The sequence below is a fragment of the Aedes albopictus genome, chromosome 2, assembly GCF_035046485.1.
Source record: "Aedes albopictus strain Foshan chromosome 2, AalbF5, whole genome shotgun sequence".
Classification (NCBI taxonomy): Eukaryota; Metazoa; Arthropoda; class Insecta; order Diptera; family Culicidae; genus Aedes; species Aedes albopictus.
Window position 1 is genome coordinate 77,728,430 of NC_085137.1, and position 13,831 is coordinate 77,742,260.

The 13,831-nt window shown below is 39.1% G+C and overlaps 1 protein-coding gene across 3 annotated transcripts in view; it reads right to left on the reverse strand.

Moving 5' to 3' along the window:
• LOC115261027 (protein O-mannosyl-transferase TMTC2) overlaps nucleotides 1-13,831 on the reverse strand; it is a 1,032,251-nt gene that overhangs the window by 796,100 nt on the left and 222,320 nt on the right. For all 3 annotated transcript variants that reach the window (XR_009997427.1, XM_062849978.1, XM_062849977.1), the window contains exon 3: nucleotides 6,375-6,461. Coding sequence is in view for 2 of the 3 variants with exons in the window: in XM_062849978.1 (XP_062705962.1) it covers nucleotides 6,375-6,461 (87 nt within the window). In the remaining variant the exon portion in view is untranslated. The remainder of the gene's footprint in view (nucleotides 1-6,374; nucleotides 6,462-13,831) is intronic.

The window sequence follows — 13,831 nt, forward strand, 5'->3', positions numbered from 1 at the left end:
CTTCAAAAACTCCTCAAGAAAAAACTTTAATGGGTTTCTTAAAAAAAGGATCATCTATATATATTCGGGAGTCATTTCAGGAAATCATTCTACCAGAAATTTCAGCTTCCAGTGATTTTTTCACCAAATTTTTCGAAATATTTTTTAGAAAGTATTTCACAGACTCTTTCAAAAATTTTACACCGATTCTTTCGGAAATTCGTCAAGGAATACCTTTATAAATTTTCTTGAAAATTTCTTCAAAAGTTCCACATAAGATTTGTCAATAAATTTATCAAAGGATTTCAAAGCCAAGGAAATCTTTCATGGCTTTCTTCCTAAATTTATCCATGAATTCTTTCAGAACTCCCGTCTAGATATACCGTTATATATTTTTCCAAATACACTACCCGCCATAAATATGGAATCGCATTGTCTAGTATTGTAACACCCCAAAAAGTTTGGCATCACCTGAAAACATTATGATTTACTAAACTATATCTCAATACCCGTATCCTCTGCAAAGTTCAGACCTTCGGCAAAGTTGTTCAGCAGGTTTATGACCCTCAAATGGTGAATTGTTTGGTACGTAACTCCGCCACTATGTGGCGCTAGTGTGCATTTAAAACGAAGTACTTTGACATAGTTTATCTCAAGATTCTGACCACCTAGAATGTTGTCTTCAGCAAAGTTGATCAGAAGGTCTATGGCTATCAAATGATGGTAAGTTTAGTGCGTAATTCCGCCGCTATGTGGCGGTAGTGTGCATTTACAACGAAGTACTTTGGCATGGTTTATCTCATGATTCTGACCACCTAGACCTGTGCGCCGACTATATTTTGCTCGGCGGCAGCGTGAGTGCCATTTTTGGCCGGCGTGAATCAGCGTGACCAAAACTTGACCATAATGTTACATTGTCAAAGCAAACAAGTTATCATTACGTTCTAGAATTTGTAGTCTGAGCTATTTCATGACCATTGAAGAAATAAACTATTACGATTGGTTGAATACCTTTTTTAGATCCTGTTCAGATCCGTCGCTGCGACCAATGATTAGACCTATTCTGCCCATAATCGCATAGTTGACGTAACCACCATTGACAATGTCAGCACTCACAAGCTAATATCTATCAAATATGCATAATTGTGACCAGTTTTATTCGATAAAGCACAAGATCTAATCGCTAGCTAGGTATCAACGTGAAAAAATCATAAACACTCCCTAAATGAATTCAAGAAGGGGGTTCCGAATGAATTCCAGCGGAAATTTCTAAAGGAATTTGAGAAGGAATCCTTTAAGCAAGGATTTCTAGGAGAAATTAATGAACAATATCCAGGAGAAATCCAGAAAGAACTTTCAGCAGGAATCCTTAAAAGAATTCTAGTGGGACTTTCCAAGAAATTCGAAAAAGAGCCCCCAAAGAATTTTTAAGAGGAATCAACGAAAAATATCTTAGAGGTATTCTGGAAGAATTTCGGGAGAAATCCCTGAGAGAATTCTAGGAGGAATTCCCGAATGAATTTTAGGGAGAATCCCCGAAGAAATTCGAAGAGGAATCCCCGCAGGAATTCCAGAAGGAATCACCGAAGGAAGTCCAGGAGGAATCTCCCAAGAAATTACAGGACAAATTTCTGCAGAAATCTCAGGAGGAGCCACCGGAAGAATTCCGGGAGAAATCTTCGAAGGAATTCCAAGCGGAATCCTCAAAGGTTTTTCTCAAGAAGAAACTCTTAAGAGGAATTTCCATAGGAAGTCAACTGGAATCCCTGAAGAAATTCAAGAAGGAATCCTCGAAGGAACTCTAGGAAGAATTCACGAGTTCTAGAAATAATTTCCGAAGAAATTCTTGGAGAAATCACCGAATAAATTCAAGAAGGAAACCCCGGAGGAATTCCAGGAGGAATCCTGGAGGAATTCCATGGAAAAGTAAAGGAATTCCAGGAGAAATCTCTAAAAAAAAAGAGGAATCACCTTAAGAATTCCAAGAGGAAACTTCAAAAATTTTCCAGGAGGAGTTCCCGTGTTAATTTTAGGAGGAATCCGTGACGGAATATCAGCAAGAATTTTCAAAGTAATTCGTGAAGGAATCCTCAAAAGATTTCTAGAAGGAACCATCGAAAAAAAATTAGAGGAATCCTCGAAGAAATTTAATGAGGAACCCCTGGGTGAAATCGAAAAAGAATCTTCAAAGGAATTTTAGGGGGAATCCCCAAAGGCATTTCAGGAGGAATCCGCGCAGGAATTTCAAGAACAAATACTGAAAACAATCCTGCGTGAATCCTAAAGGAATTCCAGCAATTATCCATAAAGAATTTCCAGCAGGACTCCCTAAAAGTATTCCAGTGGGAATTTTCGAGGCGATTCAAGGAAGAATCTCCATAGCATTTCAAGAATGGATCAACGAAAAATATCCAGATTATATCTCTGAAAGAGTTCCATGTGAAATTCCTGAGGGAATTCTAGAAGGAATCACCGAAGGAATTCCAAAAGGAATCCCCGAATGAATTCCAGAAAAAAATCCCCAAGGAATTCCAGTAGGAAACCCTGAAGGAATTCCAGGTGGAATCCCCGGAGGAATCCCGTGAGAAATTTCTGGAGGAATCTCCGAAGAAATTCGAAGAGGAATCGCAAAAGGAATTCCAAGAGAAATCTCCGAAGGAAATGCAGGAGGAGTTCTTGTAGAAATTCCAGGAGGAATCCCCGACAGAATATTAGGAGGAATCCCCGAAGAAATTTCAGGATCAATCCTTGGAGGAAGTTCAGCAGGAGTTTACGAAAGAACTCTAGGAGCAATCCTCGAAATAATTTCAGGAGAAATCTCCGAAGGAACTCTAGGAGGAATCCCCGAAGGAATTCCAAAACAAATCTCCGAAAAAATTCAAGGAGAAATCTGCGAAGGAATCCCTGAAGGAAGTCCAGAAAGAATACCCGACGGAATTCCAGGAGGATTTCCTGAAGAAATTTCAAGAGAAATCCCCAAAGAAATAACAGTAGAAATCCCTGCAGGAATCCCAGGAGGAAGGAAACCCCATAGAAAGTTCAGGAGAAATCTCGGAAGGAACTCTAGGAGAAATCCTGGAAGAAATTTCAAGAGGACTCCTTCCAAGAGGGATGCTCAAAAATAAAAATAAGCAAAATCGAAAATCAAAATTCACAAAATCACGAATTAAAAAAATCACCTTCCAAAACATTTAAATCGATTTTTGATCAAAATCAAAAAAATGTGGGCGTAAGATGGTTAAGGAAGTTTTTTTCTGGAGATGTTTTCAGAAGCTGATCTATGCGTTTCTATAGGTATTCAGGATTTTATTTTTCAGAAATTCGTTTACAGAAACCTTAGAATATTTCTAGAAAATCCTCCAATAATATCATTGAAGGATTTCTTCATGAATTTTCCTATAAATACCTCAAAAGAATTTTTGTCTAGGAATCGCACCAAGAGTGACAAATTTCTCAAGTTATTTTTTTTTCAAGAAGTTCTTAAGAAATGTCCCTAGAATTTCTTCGGATATTCATCCAGATATTTATTCTAAAATGCTTCCCAAGATTTCTAGAGGAATTTTTGCTGGTTTTTTTAATTCCTTTGAAAAGAAGTTTTTATCTCCAGAGATATCCTCACAACTTAAGAGATATCTTCAGTAAGTTGACGGATTTCTTCAAAACTTTTCCCATGGAGTTTTTCAGGTATTCGTATAAAAACTTCTTTACAGATCCTACAGGGATCGTCTTGGAAATTATCCTCAATGGTTCACTAAGAATTCTTTGTGAAATTTCTTCTGTGATTTGTGAAAAAACTCATACATGTTTTTTTAAGAAATTGCTCTTGCGGTATAATCAGAAATATCTCTTCGGATGTCTTTGGAGATCACTGCATAATTTGTTTGGATCTTCTTCCAGGAAGGTTTTCCAGATCTTGCCACAGGATCTTCCAGAAATTACCTAAAAACTAAAAAAAAACTTTTTAAGGAGTTTCTAAGATATCCTTGAGGATAGTTTCAAGAAATCCCTTGAGAAACCCTACAGATGCCTTTGGAAACTCCTAGATTTTTTTTATTGTTTTTCCTTAAAATTTCAGATTTTTGTTTTTTTTTTTTTAATTCCTGAACTTATTTCTGCAGTTATCTCCTGTGCAATTCCTGGATAAATGCTTCAGATAATAGGGTATCGGGATGCTTCGTTGGCATAGTCCCCTCGTTCGGCCTATCTTAACGTTATCCAAAAACTCAAACAAACACGCCGAACTGGATACCGGAAAAGCTTTGCGCCAAACACCTGTAACATTTCGTTTCAATTTTAGCACTTTGGAGTATTAAAATTGTATGAAAATGTCACTTTGTTTAGCTTTTGTAGACGCCATGATTCTTCGGCTTAGTGGGTAGTCTATACACATGATCATAAATGGCATGATTCTGGAATATTTCGAATTGCCTTTTCAATAACTGAACATTTGATGCGACGGTCAAAGATGCTATTTTGAATTTGTATGTTTGTTTTTAACGAATAATAACTATTTTACAAATTACATGTGGGCCGAATATTGAGGACACTTTTTTCACTATGTACCCAAATCTTGGCCCATCAGTAAAGTGACGTCAAAAACACCGATAAAGTGACGCCAACAACATTGCTTGCGTAAGAACCAGAAAGAACGAACAGAAAGATAGATTTTGCGTGCGGTGACTGTAAAAATATAACACAATAATCGGGTTGCATTGTTTTCGTTACTAAAAAAGAAAGAACTTAAGTTTTAGTGATTTATTTATAGTTTTTTGAACATTTGGCTCCGAAAATGTAATTTGAAAGTATGATTGGTGAACAAACAGAGATAATACCTCAGCAGAAATATTGAAAAAATGAGATAATAAGTGGTTCTAGTGCATGGAAAGCAATAGGCCAACGTTGTATCCACTAATAGGCCAATGTATGTACCATAGACCAACGTTGCATACCATCACATCGAATCTTTTCAACTTAGTTAAGTAAATTCTTGAATATTTACGTAAGTTTATTTCCAGTTGGTGAAACATGCATTGCCTAGAGTGCGTAATAGGGTCAACATATTATTTCTAGTGCTATTAATTCATGAGTTATGGTCAAAATTGTCAAGGCGGTTTGCAAATTAGGCCAAGGAATGATCCATATACCCTACATAGGAAAATTTTTGAAAAACACTTCAATTTACTCTCTCTATTTTCTGAAAAAAAAAACACCAGGGACCATGTTAGAATTCTGCATGTAATTCCATGGAGAAATGCTTAAGATACTGAAGGATTTTTCCAGATATTTTTTATATACTAGATATACCATAAGAAGTAACTGGAAGTTGAGATTTATCCAATATTTTTTTTTTCACTGAACCTTCCTTTATTGATTTCACCTGGTTCCCTCTAGTAATTTATTAGAAGACATGGGTTGCATTCTGACACACTCTCCCCCAAATATGTACGTACGTGTGTGCATGAATGCGAAGCGGATGATAATAAATGATGTTTTCCATTGAGCTAGTAATCAATTTTGCTACATGATAGCGATGTTTGATGATGGGAATAAATTGGGAACCTGTCGGGGGACGGGGTTCTGAGGCGAGGCGAGGCGAATGATTGAATGAAATATGAAAGATGGGATGCCGTCACCGCTTTTTGTCTGCCCGCTGTTGCTCCTCCTCAACGGGTGGTGGCGGTGGTTACAGTAGCCTCGGATAGCAGGAGTGGAAGGAATTTTGACGAACGGACAATGGAGATGGATGGACGGACGGACGAACAACGGTGAAAAGGGGGCTTATCTTTAAACGGGCCTGAAAAGGATCGCTTTCTTTATCACGGGCTTACGAAAGGATGGTGCCGATGATGGTTGGTCCCAGTTATGATGAAAAGAACAGCTCTGGGCGAAGAAAAGTGATGGAGTGATTCAGGGTTTTTCGTTGAACCCAAGTCCTGGTGGAAATTTTGTTCCGATAATGCGGAACGATGCAGAAAAGAATGTGAATATGCAATGTCATCCTAATATTTAAAGAGATTGAGTTTGACTCAAGTACATACACAGATCGAAAAAAGAGTGTAAAATTCTGTGACATATAATGCACATGATTGGAGCGTGCGATATCACAAAAGTTTACATGACATATCATGTAAAAGCCATAAAATATCATGTAAACTTCCATTATATGTCATGTAATCCAGCATGGCTCAGTGTGTATACATGACATATAACACGAATTTACATGATATATCATGTAAACCATCATAACACTAAGTTTACATTATTAAACTGAAGTTTACATGACGTGTAAATCTAATCATTTTTATCTGTGTAGTGAATAACCTAGTTGAAGAAGTGTTACTCCATCCATAGCTTTCAAATGAAAATGTATGCAGATATTTCAAAGTCGAACTTACCTATCATCATAAACGAATCCAGCGCTGAGTGTGTTGACATACAGGATGAACGCCAGCGAACAGCAACTGAGGCTTATATAATCCATGCTGCAAATATAAAAAAGAGAACGAGAAAGGACACATTATTTAGATGCTCCAAGCCAAAAATGTGATATCAGTTCATAGCATCCAATTTCGAATGACACTAGCTCTAGCATCAAAGCATGATGGCATACAGCTCTTATCGTCGGATCCTCCGCACTCAATCAAACTTTTTCCCTCTGATAACATCCTTTCCTACAGCGAGCACCTCCACCCAAGCACGAATCAATTTTCAATTTCCACTTGAACTTTCACGCTCATTTCAAAAGTTCAATTCCCCTTTTGCCATCATAGAAGGGTGATGCACGAACAAAAACCCGAACAGTACTCACGTCTCAGTTATCTGATCTATTTCATTATTCCCCATGTCCTCGACCTATGCCATTCGTCTCCCACTGTTCCACCCCGTTCACACCCCCGCACGATTACAGTAATTAAATTCTATTCGAAATTCGATTTGCGCCAGAGCCATAGCTGGTATAGTTCATCGATATCCTTTGACCCCGTTTTTAAGGGTCGGACGGACCAGCGAGCCCAAGTGGGCCGAATCTCAAATTCAGTCATTAGTTTCAGAGAGAAATCTATAAACACCAAATTTTCCTGGCTCGGAACGAATCAAACGATGCGGTGTGGTGTGGTGGCGGCGTCGAAAAAAAGGACCAAAGGATGTCCTTCCGAAAAACGGCTCGAGTTTCTCTATTCCCTGTGTCGTCGTCACTCGGATGGGCGAAACAAGTTTTTCCGGTGGGCTGTTGGCCGGTGGCCTACAGGGTGGGACATAAAAAATAAGGGAATGCATATTTAAAAATTGACTTGACTACAGTTTTGACATGGGCGCTTTGAGAGGTTTCAGAGGGGTTTTAAGGGTGCTTCATAGACTTTCAGCTGAACTTCAGGAGAGTTTCAGGGGTGTTTCAAAGCATTTCATAGGCGTTTCAGGCGGTTTCAGAAGGGCCTGAGGACGTTCCAGACTGGTTACGCATGTAGACCCATTGGGTCGTGTGAATTAAAAGTACCGTCGTTGGGGGTGAGAATGGGTCAAAAAAGGATACTCAAAGATTGTTTGTTAGATAACAAATGCAGTTGAAGTCGGAATAACTTTTTATTTGAAATGTATACTCTTCTATATGGTAATGATAGTTTAGCAAGAAAGTATCACATTATATGGATTGTCTACTGAACTGCAAATGATTGAAAATTGACCCAATCTCATCCCTTAGAGGGGGTGAGAATGGGTCAAAGTATTCGAAGACGCCTATCTAAGAATACAAGTTAATTTTATTGATCATATCTAGTAAACCTACTTAATATACAATGTAACCATGACGAATAAAAACTTTGGTAGTTCTAAAAGATGATTAATCCTTTTAGGTGGTTAATACAATCGAAAAAATGGTTGAAATTTGACAAAACAAAGGTTGTATGTTGCATCGCCATTTTCAGCCACCGTAATCATCCTCATTTAAAGTTTCAACCTCCATGAGAGGAGGGGAAGGGATTACAATGAAGGAGAGGCGCATTGAAAAATTTATTGAAAAAAAAAACATGATATTTTTCGACGTTCGTTCATCTTCTGAAATTTTGTCATGTTACCGGTTTTATGGCCCCGGTATTTCCTAGATGCCACTACCGTCTGGTAGTTTCACGATATTTCCTTAAAATTTAAAGAAATGAGCGGAGAAGAAAAACGCTATAAAGTCTATTTTGTGAGCTTACGATATTGCAGTACACTAAAGATTAGCTGATGTTCAGAGGAGCTGTCTATACGCATGGGTTTATTGTTATAAATGATTTAGGCACTAAACGTATGAACACACTCGCTTGACACTTCTTCGACATATTTTCGAAAAAAAATCGTGCTTATGAAGATATGGTGAACATGGCACCACTCTAACGTCAAATGGGGACTGGATAACACGTTGAATTTTTATTTAAGGTTATGTGCACTCGATAACTTGCTTGACCCAATCTCACCCCCATTCTTAATATTTAGACATAGGGTCGAAAATATTGAATTTTTAAATAAAAAGTGCATTGACAGCCCGCTTTTTTCGTTGCATCAACCAGGTAATACCTACAGCTAACCACTTATAAGAAAATTTATGGTTAGGTACTTGTGTGAAACATTACGAAAGAGAATTTTTTTCAGAGTGATTTACTAGTAGTTTCATCATATAAGTTTAGCCACAAATTTGACAAAAAAACGATTATTGCTAAACATCTTATTTTGCATCATGACGTGTAAAAACAGCTTCTCTTTGAAATAATATAAAGTTTTCAATTTAAATTAGCGATAGTTGATGAGCTATTCAAAATTTTATGTTTCTCCGTTTTGACCCAATCTCACCCCCCAGACCCATTGTCACCCCCATCGACGGTAGTAAAGTTGATTTCACTACATTTTTGGTGGTGAATACTACTTGTGGAACATGTCGTATGAATAAAAACGAGTTTACTACTCTACCAGATTCGAACAAACAAGTTTAGCGTAGCAAGCGGTTTTCTCCTATTTGCCCCCAAAAGTTCTTTCCAGGATTTGTCGGTGTTTAGTGTTCCTTCCCAGCGTTCTGCAGGAGCGCTTCCCGGGAATTCTTCTAGAGATTCTCGGATGATTTCTTCCGGAGACCCAAAACAACAAATAACGAAATTCTTGAAAAATTCCTTTTGGGATTTCTTTCGGGTTTTTCGGAAGAAATTCTCTAATAATCTTACACTGATTTTTGCGAAACGTTTATACACCTTTTCCAAACATTTTTCCCAAAGAATTTTGCGGGCTTAACTTGGAGTTCATCGCTAAATTCCACCCTTAGTTTCTTCCTTGGTTTCTTCGGAAAATTCTCACAGGTTTTCAGATATCTTTATTTCCACCCATATTTCTCCAAAATGTTTCTCAGGGGCATCTTTGAGGAGTTTCAGGGAGTCTCAGGTGCGTTTTGGGTGATCACAGGAAGATTCAGGGATTTTCGGGAGCTTCTGGGATGCTATAGGGAAATTTTATGGGATTTCAGAAAGTTCAAAGGAGTTTCAGGATGCTCAGGGAGTCTTAGTCCCAGTCAACACACGATCGCATAAGATGTTGAATAGGATGCAAAAGTGGAGGCGATATATGCTCACTTTACACACGGTTAAATCAAAGCATGTACGCGTATGGCCTCCACTTTAGCATCTTTTTCAACATCATATAAGACTTTGTGTTACCTGGGGGTGCGTTTAAGATGGTATCCTTCTTTGGGGATTTTCAGGAAAATTCAGAAGGGTTTCAATTAGGTTTCTTAGAGTACAGACTATCATACATAACATTTGGAACGAGTTGTGATTAAAATCATCATCACGCAATGCTAAACAATGTGTTTCGAAAACCGCAGAGTAGATGTCGTTAGTGAGCAAATATCAAACAAGAGCAAAAACAATGCGAGTGCCATGAACGAGTGATTTTCAAACTACAGAATATTTCTAAAAGACACGGACACCGTCTTCAACCTGAGGATGTACAGACTGAACGAAACTCAACACTAGACAACGGGCACACGGGGCATGCACCAGTAGATACTGAGAAGAAACTATTCTCACGAAAAGATTCATCGCCCGGAGTGGGAATCGAACCCTCACCCCACAGCATGGTGCGATTAGAAGCTTGATGTTCCTATCCGCACGACTACGAGGCTCCACAGATTGAATTATTGGTTAAAAAGTGATACGATTAGAAGTGAATAGAGTGAGACGTTTGCTTATCTGTGCTTTGGTTGTTACAGGGGAATTTTATGAGGTATCAGGGAGTCTCAGGGGGATAAGGGAACCTCAAGGGCATAGCAAGATATCTCAAAGGGCTCAGGGAGATTTCAGTGGAACCCAGGGACGTTTTAGAGAGCTCTAGGGGATATCTGAAGATTACTAAAGGGCTCAGGGCATATCAGAGGGCTTCAGAGGCGCTTCAGATGGTATCAGGGAGTTCCAGCGGGTTCCATGGGGTTTCAGAGGCGTTCCAGAGAGTCGCAGATGGATTCAGGAGCGTTTTAGAGGCGTTTCAGGATCGCCGGAAGATTCAGGATTACTTAATAGGTTTCAGGGGTGTTTAATCGTTTTGGGGGATTTCAGGTACATCTGAAAGGGCTTTAAATCTTATCAATCAATCTCAAGCCCTAAAGTCTCCCTGGAAAGCCGTTTAAACTCTTCAAGCGCGCGCCGTTGTAAAAAGTACAACACTACCCATAAACTTCGCTTGTCGTATACAGCGCGAGCGCGTTGCAGTTTCAGTATTAAATAGGAACGCGTCCTGTAAGGTTAAGTGGACCAAAAACTCGCAAAATTTTAGTTACAGCCACCATTTTTAACTGGCTGTCGCAGTCAAGGGGATCAAAACTAATAGTTTTGTTGTGATCGACGTTTCGGCACTTTGTATTTGGCCTTTTTCAAGGGTGGAACTGTTTAAAGGCCAAAACTATCCGTTTTGATCCCCTAAACTGCGAGAGTCAGCAAAAATTAAGAAATCATTCAGTCAAATAATTACACAGTTAATGTCACCCAAAACATCCTTGGATCCCCCTCCTTTATGCCTCGTTTGAAACCCCAGAAAATACTTTTTTTTTCGAGAAGTAAGCATTCAAAGGCCTGACTTGATTAAATGCACAATATTCATTTTTTTCCCGGTTTATATTTATGCATTCCCAGTACATGGCATTAAAAGAGGTTCCAGTGTATTCCAAAAAACACTCGTGGAAAAAACAGGCAAGAACTCCCGAAGTTTTTATTAGAAAAATCCCAAACAGGACATCCAAAGGAATCCTGGGGAATTTAGAGTAGTACACTGGGGTTAATGTAGAGAAAAAAAACTCTGAGGAAAATCTCACGACGATCACAGCAAGGAATCTTGAAAAAATAAAAAACTACGTTGAAAAGCCTGGTAAACCCACAGAAATAAATCGCGGGAAGAACTCCATTACAAACATTAACAACAAATCTTGTAGAAATTCCAAAAGCAATTCTGAATGAACCCCAAGTGAAATCATGTTAGAAAGTCCACGACAAATTCTGAAAACTATATGCAACACTAAGGGCCCATATAGCCGAGGCAGTAAACGCACGGGTATTCAGCATGACCATGCTGAGGGTGACGGGTTCGATTCCCGGTCGGTCCAGGATCTTTTCGTACAGGAAATTTCCTTGACTTCCTTGGGCATAGAGTATCTTCGTGCCTGCCACACGATATACGCATGCAAAATGGTCATTGGCAGAGGAAGCTCTCAGTTAATAACTGTGGAAGTGCTCATAGAACACTAAGCTGAGAAGCAGGCTTTGTCCCAATGAGGACGTTACGCCAAGAAGAGAGAGAGGAGATATGCAACACTAGTGAAAATCTTCCAAGATGAATTCAGTGAGAAATTCTGAAAAGTGTAGAATTAGCAATAAGTAAAAATACACAAGAAAAAAGAATTTGGGAAGGGAATCACGAGTGGAACTCCAAGAGAAATCCAGCGAGATTCATTAATAAATAACGCAGGAGAAACTCTAGACGTAATCTCACGATAATTTCCTGAAGACAGTGCAGAAGGAACTCCGGGAGAAACTCCGTGAGGGGTCCTTGGATCGATTTCGCGGAAATCCCTTTTAGAAATCACGTGGTCAGCTCCTCGAAAAGCCCATAAAATCTCCTGAAAAAGCCTGGAAGAAACTTCAGCGAAAATCTCAGGAAAAAATCCTATAGATATTCTGAGAGAAATCCCAGGATGAACTCTTGAGAAAATCCCATGAGAAACACGGAAAGAAATGCGGAAAACAATTCAAGAGGAATCCCGGATGAACCACCAGAAATATTTTCTGAGTACACCTGAAACCCTTCATAGCTCCACACGCTGCTTCTTGATTCTTAAACCAATCTAAACCGTAATCTCAAGTGTTCGAAATCGGACCACCCTAATAAAACTGAATTCTCAGAGCAGCACTTTAGTTGTGACAGCTTGAATCTTTATTCGAATTCTGACAAAAACATAATACAAAAATTAAATAAGTTGGTTTCTTTTTAAGCTTATTTCTAATTAGTAATCACATTTAATGGTTTTCTTATTCCTCCTGCCAGGTAAAGCGGTATTCTGGCGCGGGCTTTGGTCCAGCTGGATCCTACAAATGAACATTATGCTTTGCCAATAATACGCAACACAAATTTACTTAGTTTATCTGACCTTAATCAATGACAAAATCACAAGCAAACTGCCACTTTTTAAACACCGTTCCGACTATCAGTTCGATACAATTTCAACGGATTTCGAACTGCATTTAACTTTCAACTTCAATTTCGCTTCAAACTAAACTTTCTTCTAATTCGCCTTTTGGTAACTTCAAACCGTTTTGTTTACCTTCCCGCTAGTCTTTTTATGTTTTACTTGCACTCTACTTTTCTCTCACTCTCCCAACATACCTGACAGCTATGCTCAGCGCACGGTTCGTCCATCGACCGGTGTTGCCTCGTCCTGTGTGGACTATGCATGTTGCGTTGTCGAAGGGTGGTAGGGAGCTGTGCCTACATTAAGGGTGTGAACCATTTCGCTTGTTCGTTTAACTTTTAGTTAAAATTTGACACTTGGATAGTTAGTTGCCATCGAAAAGTTAAAAAATAACCACGACGGTGGCCCATTTGAAATTTGACAGAAGAGTAGTTATTTGGAACAAAATACAGTACGCAGCCAAATCATTGCGAACAAAAAATAACTATCGAACTGTCAAGACTAACCCTGCTCGCGAGTAGGGTTATTTTCAAAATAACTATCGAAGTGTCAAATTTTAACTAAAAGTTAAACGAACAAGCGAAACGGTTCACAGCCTAAGTGTTCCAACTAAAGCCTCAGGAGTGTGAGTTCGATTCCCACTCCAGTCGGGGAAAAATTTTCGCCAAACGGAAAATTTTCCACTGGGCCACTGGGTGTTATATGTGTTGTTCGTTGTCTTATGTAAGTGCTCGTTCAGTCTTTACAACCTCTGGTTGAAGTCTTGAAAAAAAAACTGTTTTGAGCACGACCAAGGCGCCATCCACAAATTACGTAACGCTCTAGGGGGTGGGGGGAGTATGACCGAGCGTTACGGTCCATACAAAAATTTTCGGGTCTTCATACAAAAAAGCGTTACGGAGGGGGGAGGGGGGTCAAAAACTGACGATTTTAGCGTTACGTAATAAATGGATGCTGCCCAAATTGCATTTAGATAGCGTTACCTTAATGTGAAATGGGAGTGCGTCCAAGTGAGGAAGCAATGAGTAGCATTTTGAGATCTGTGTGCCATTTGGATGGCGAGATCCTTGCTTTCGATATTTTCACTGCAGCAATTGTGACGGTCATCTTTGGATTCACTCATGTGAGTCCTTAAGGACAGACTTATTAGAATCCCAA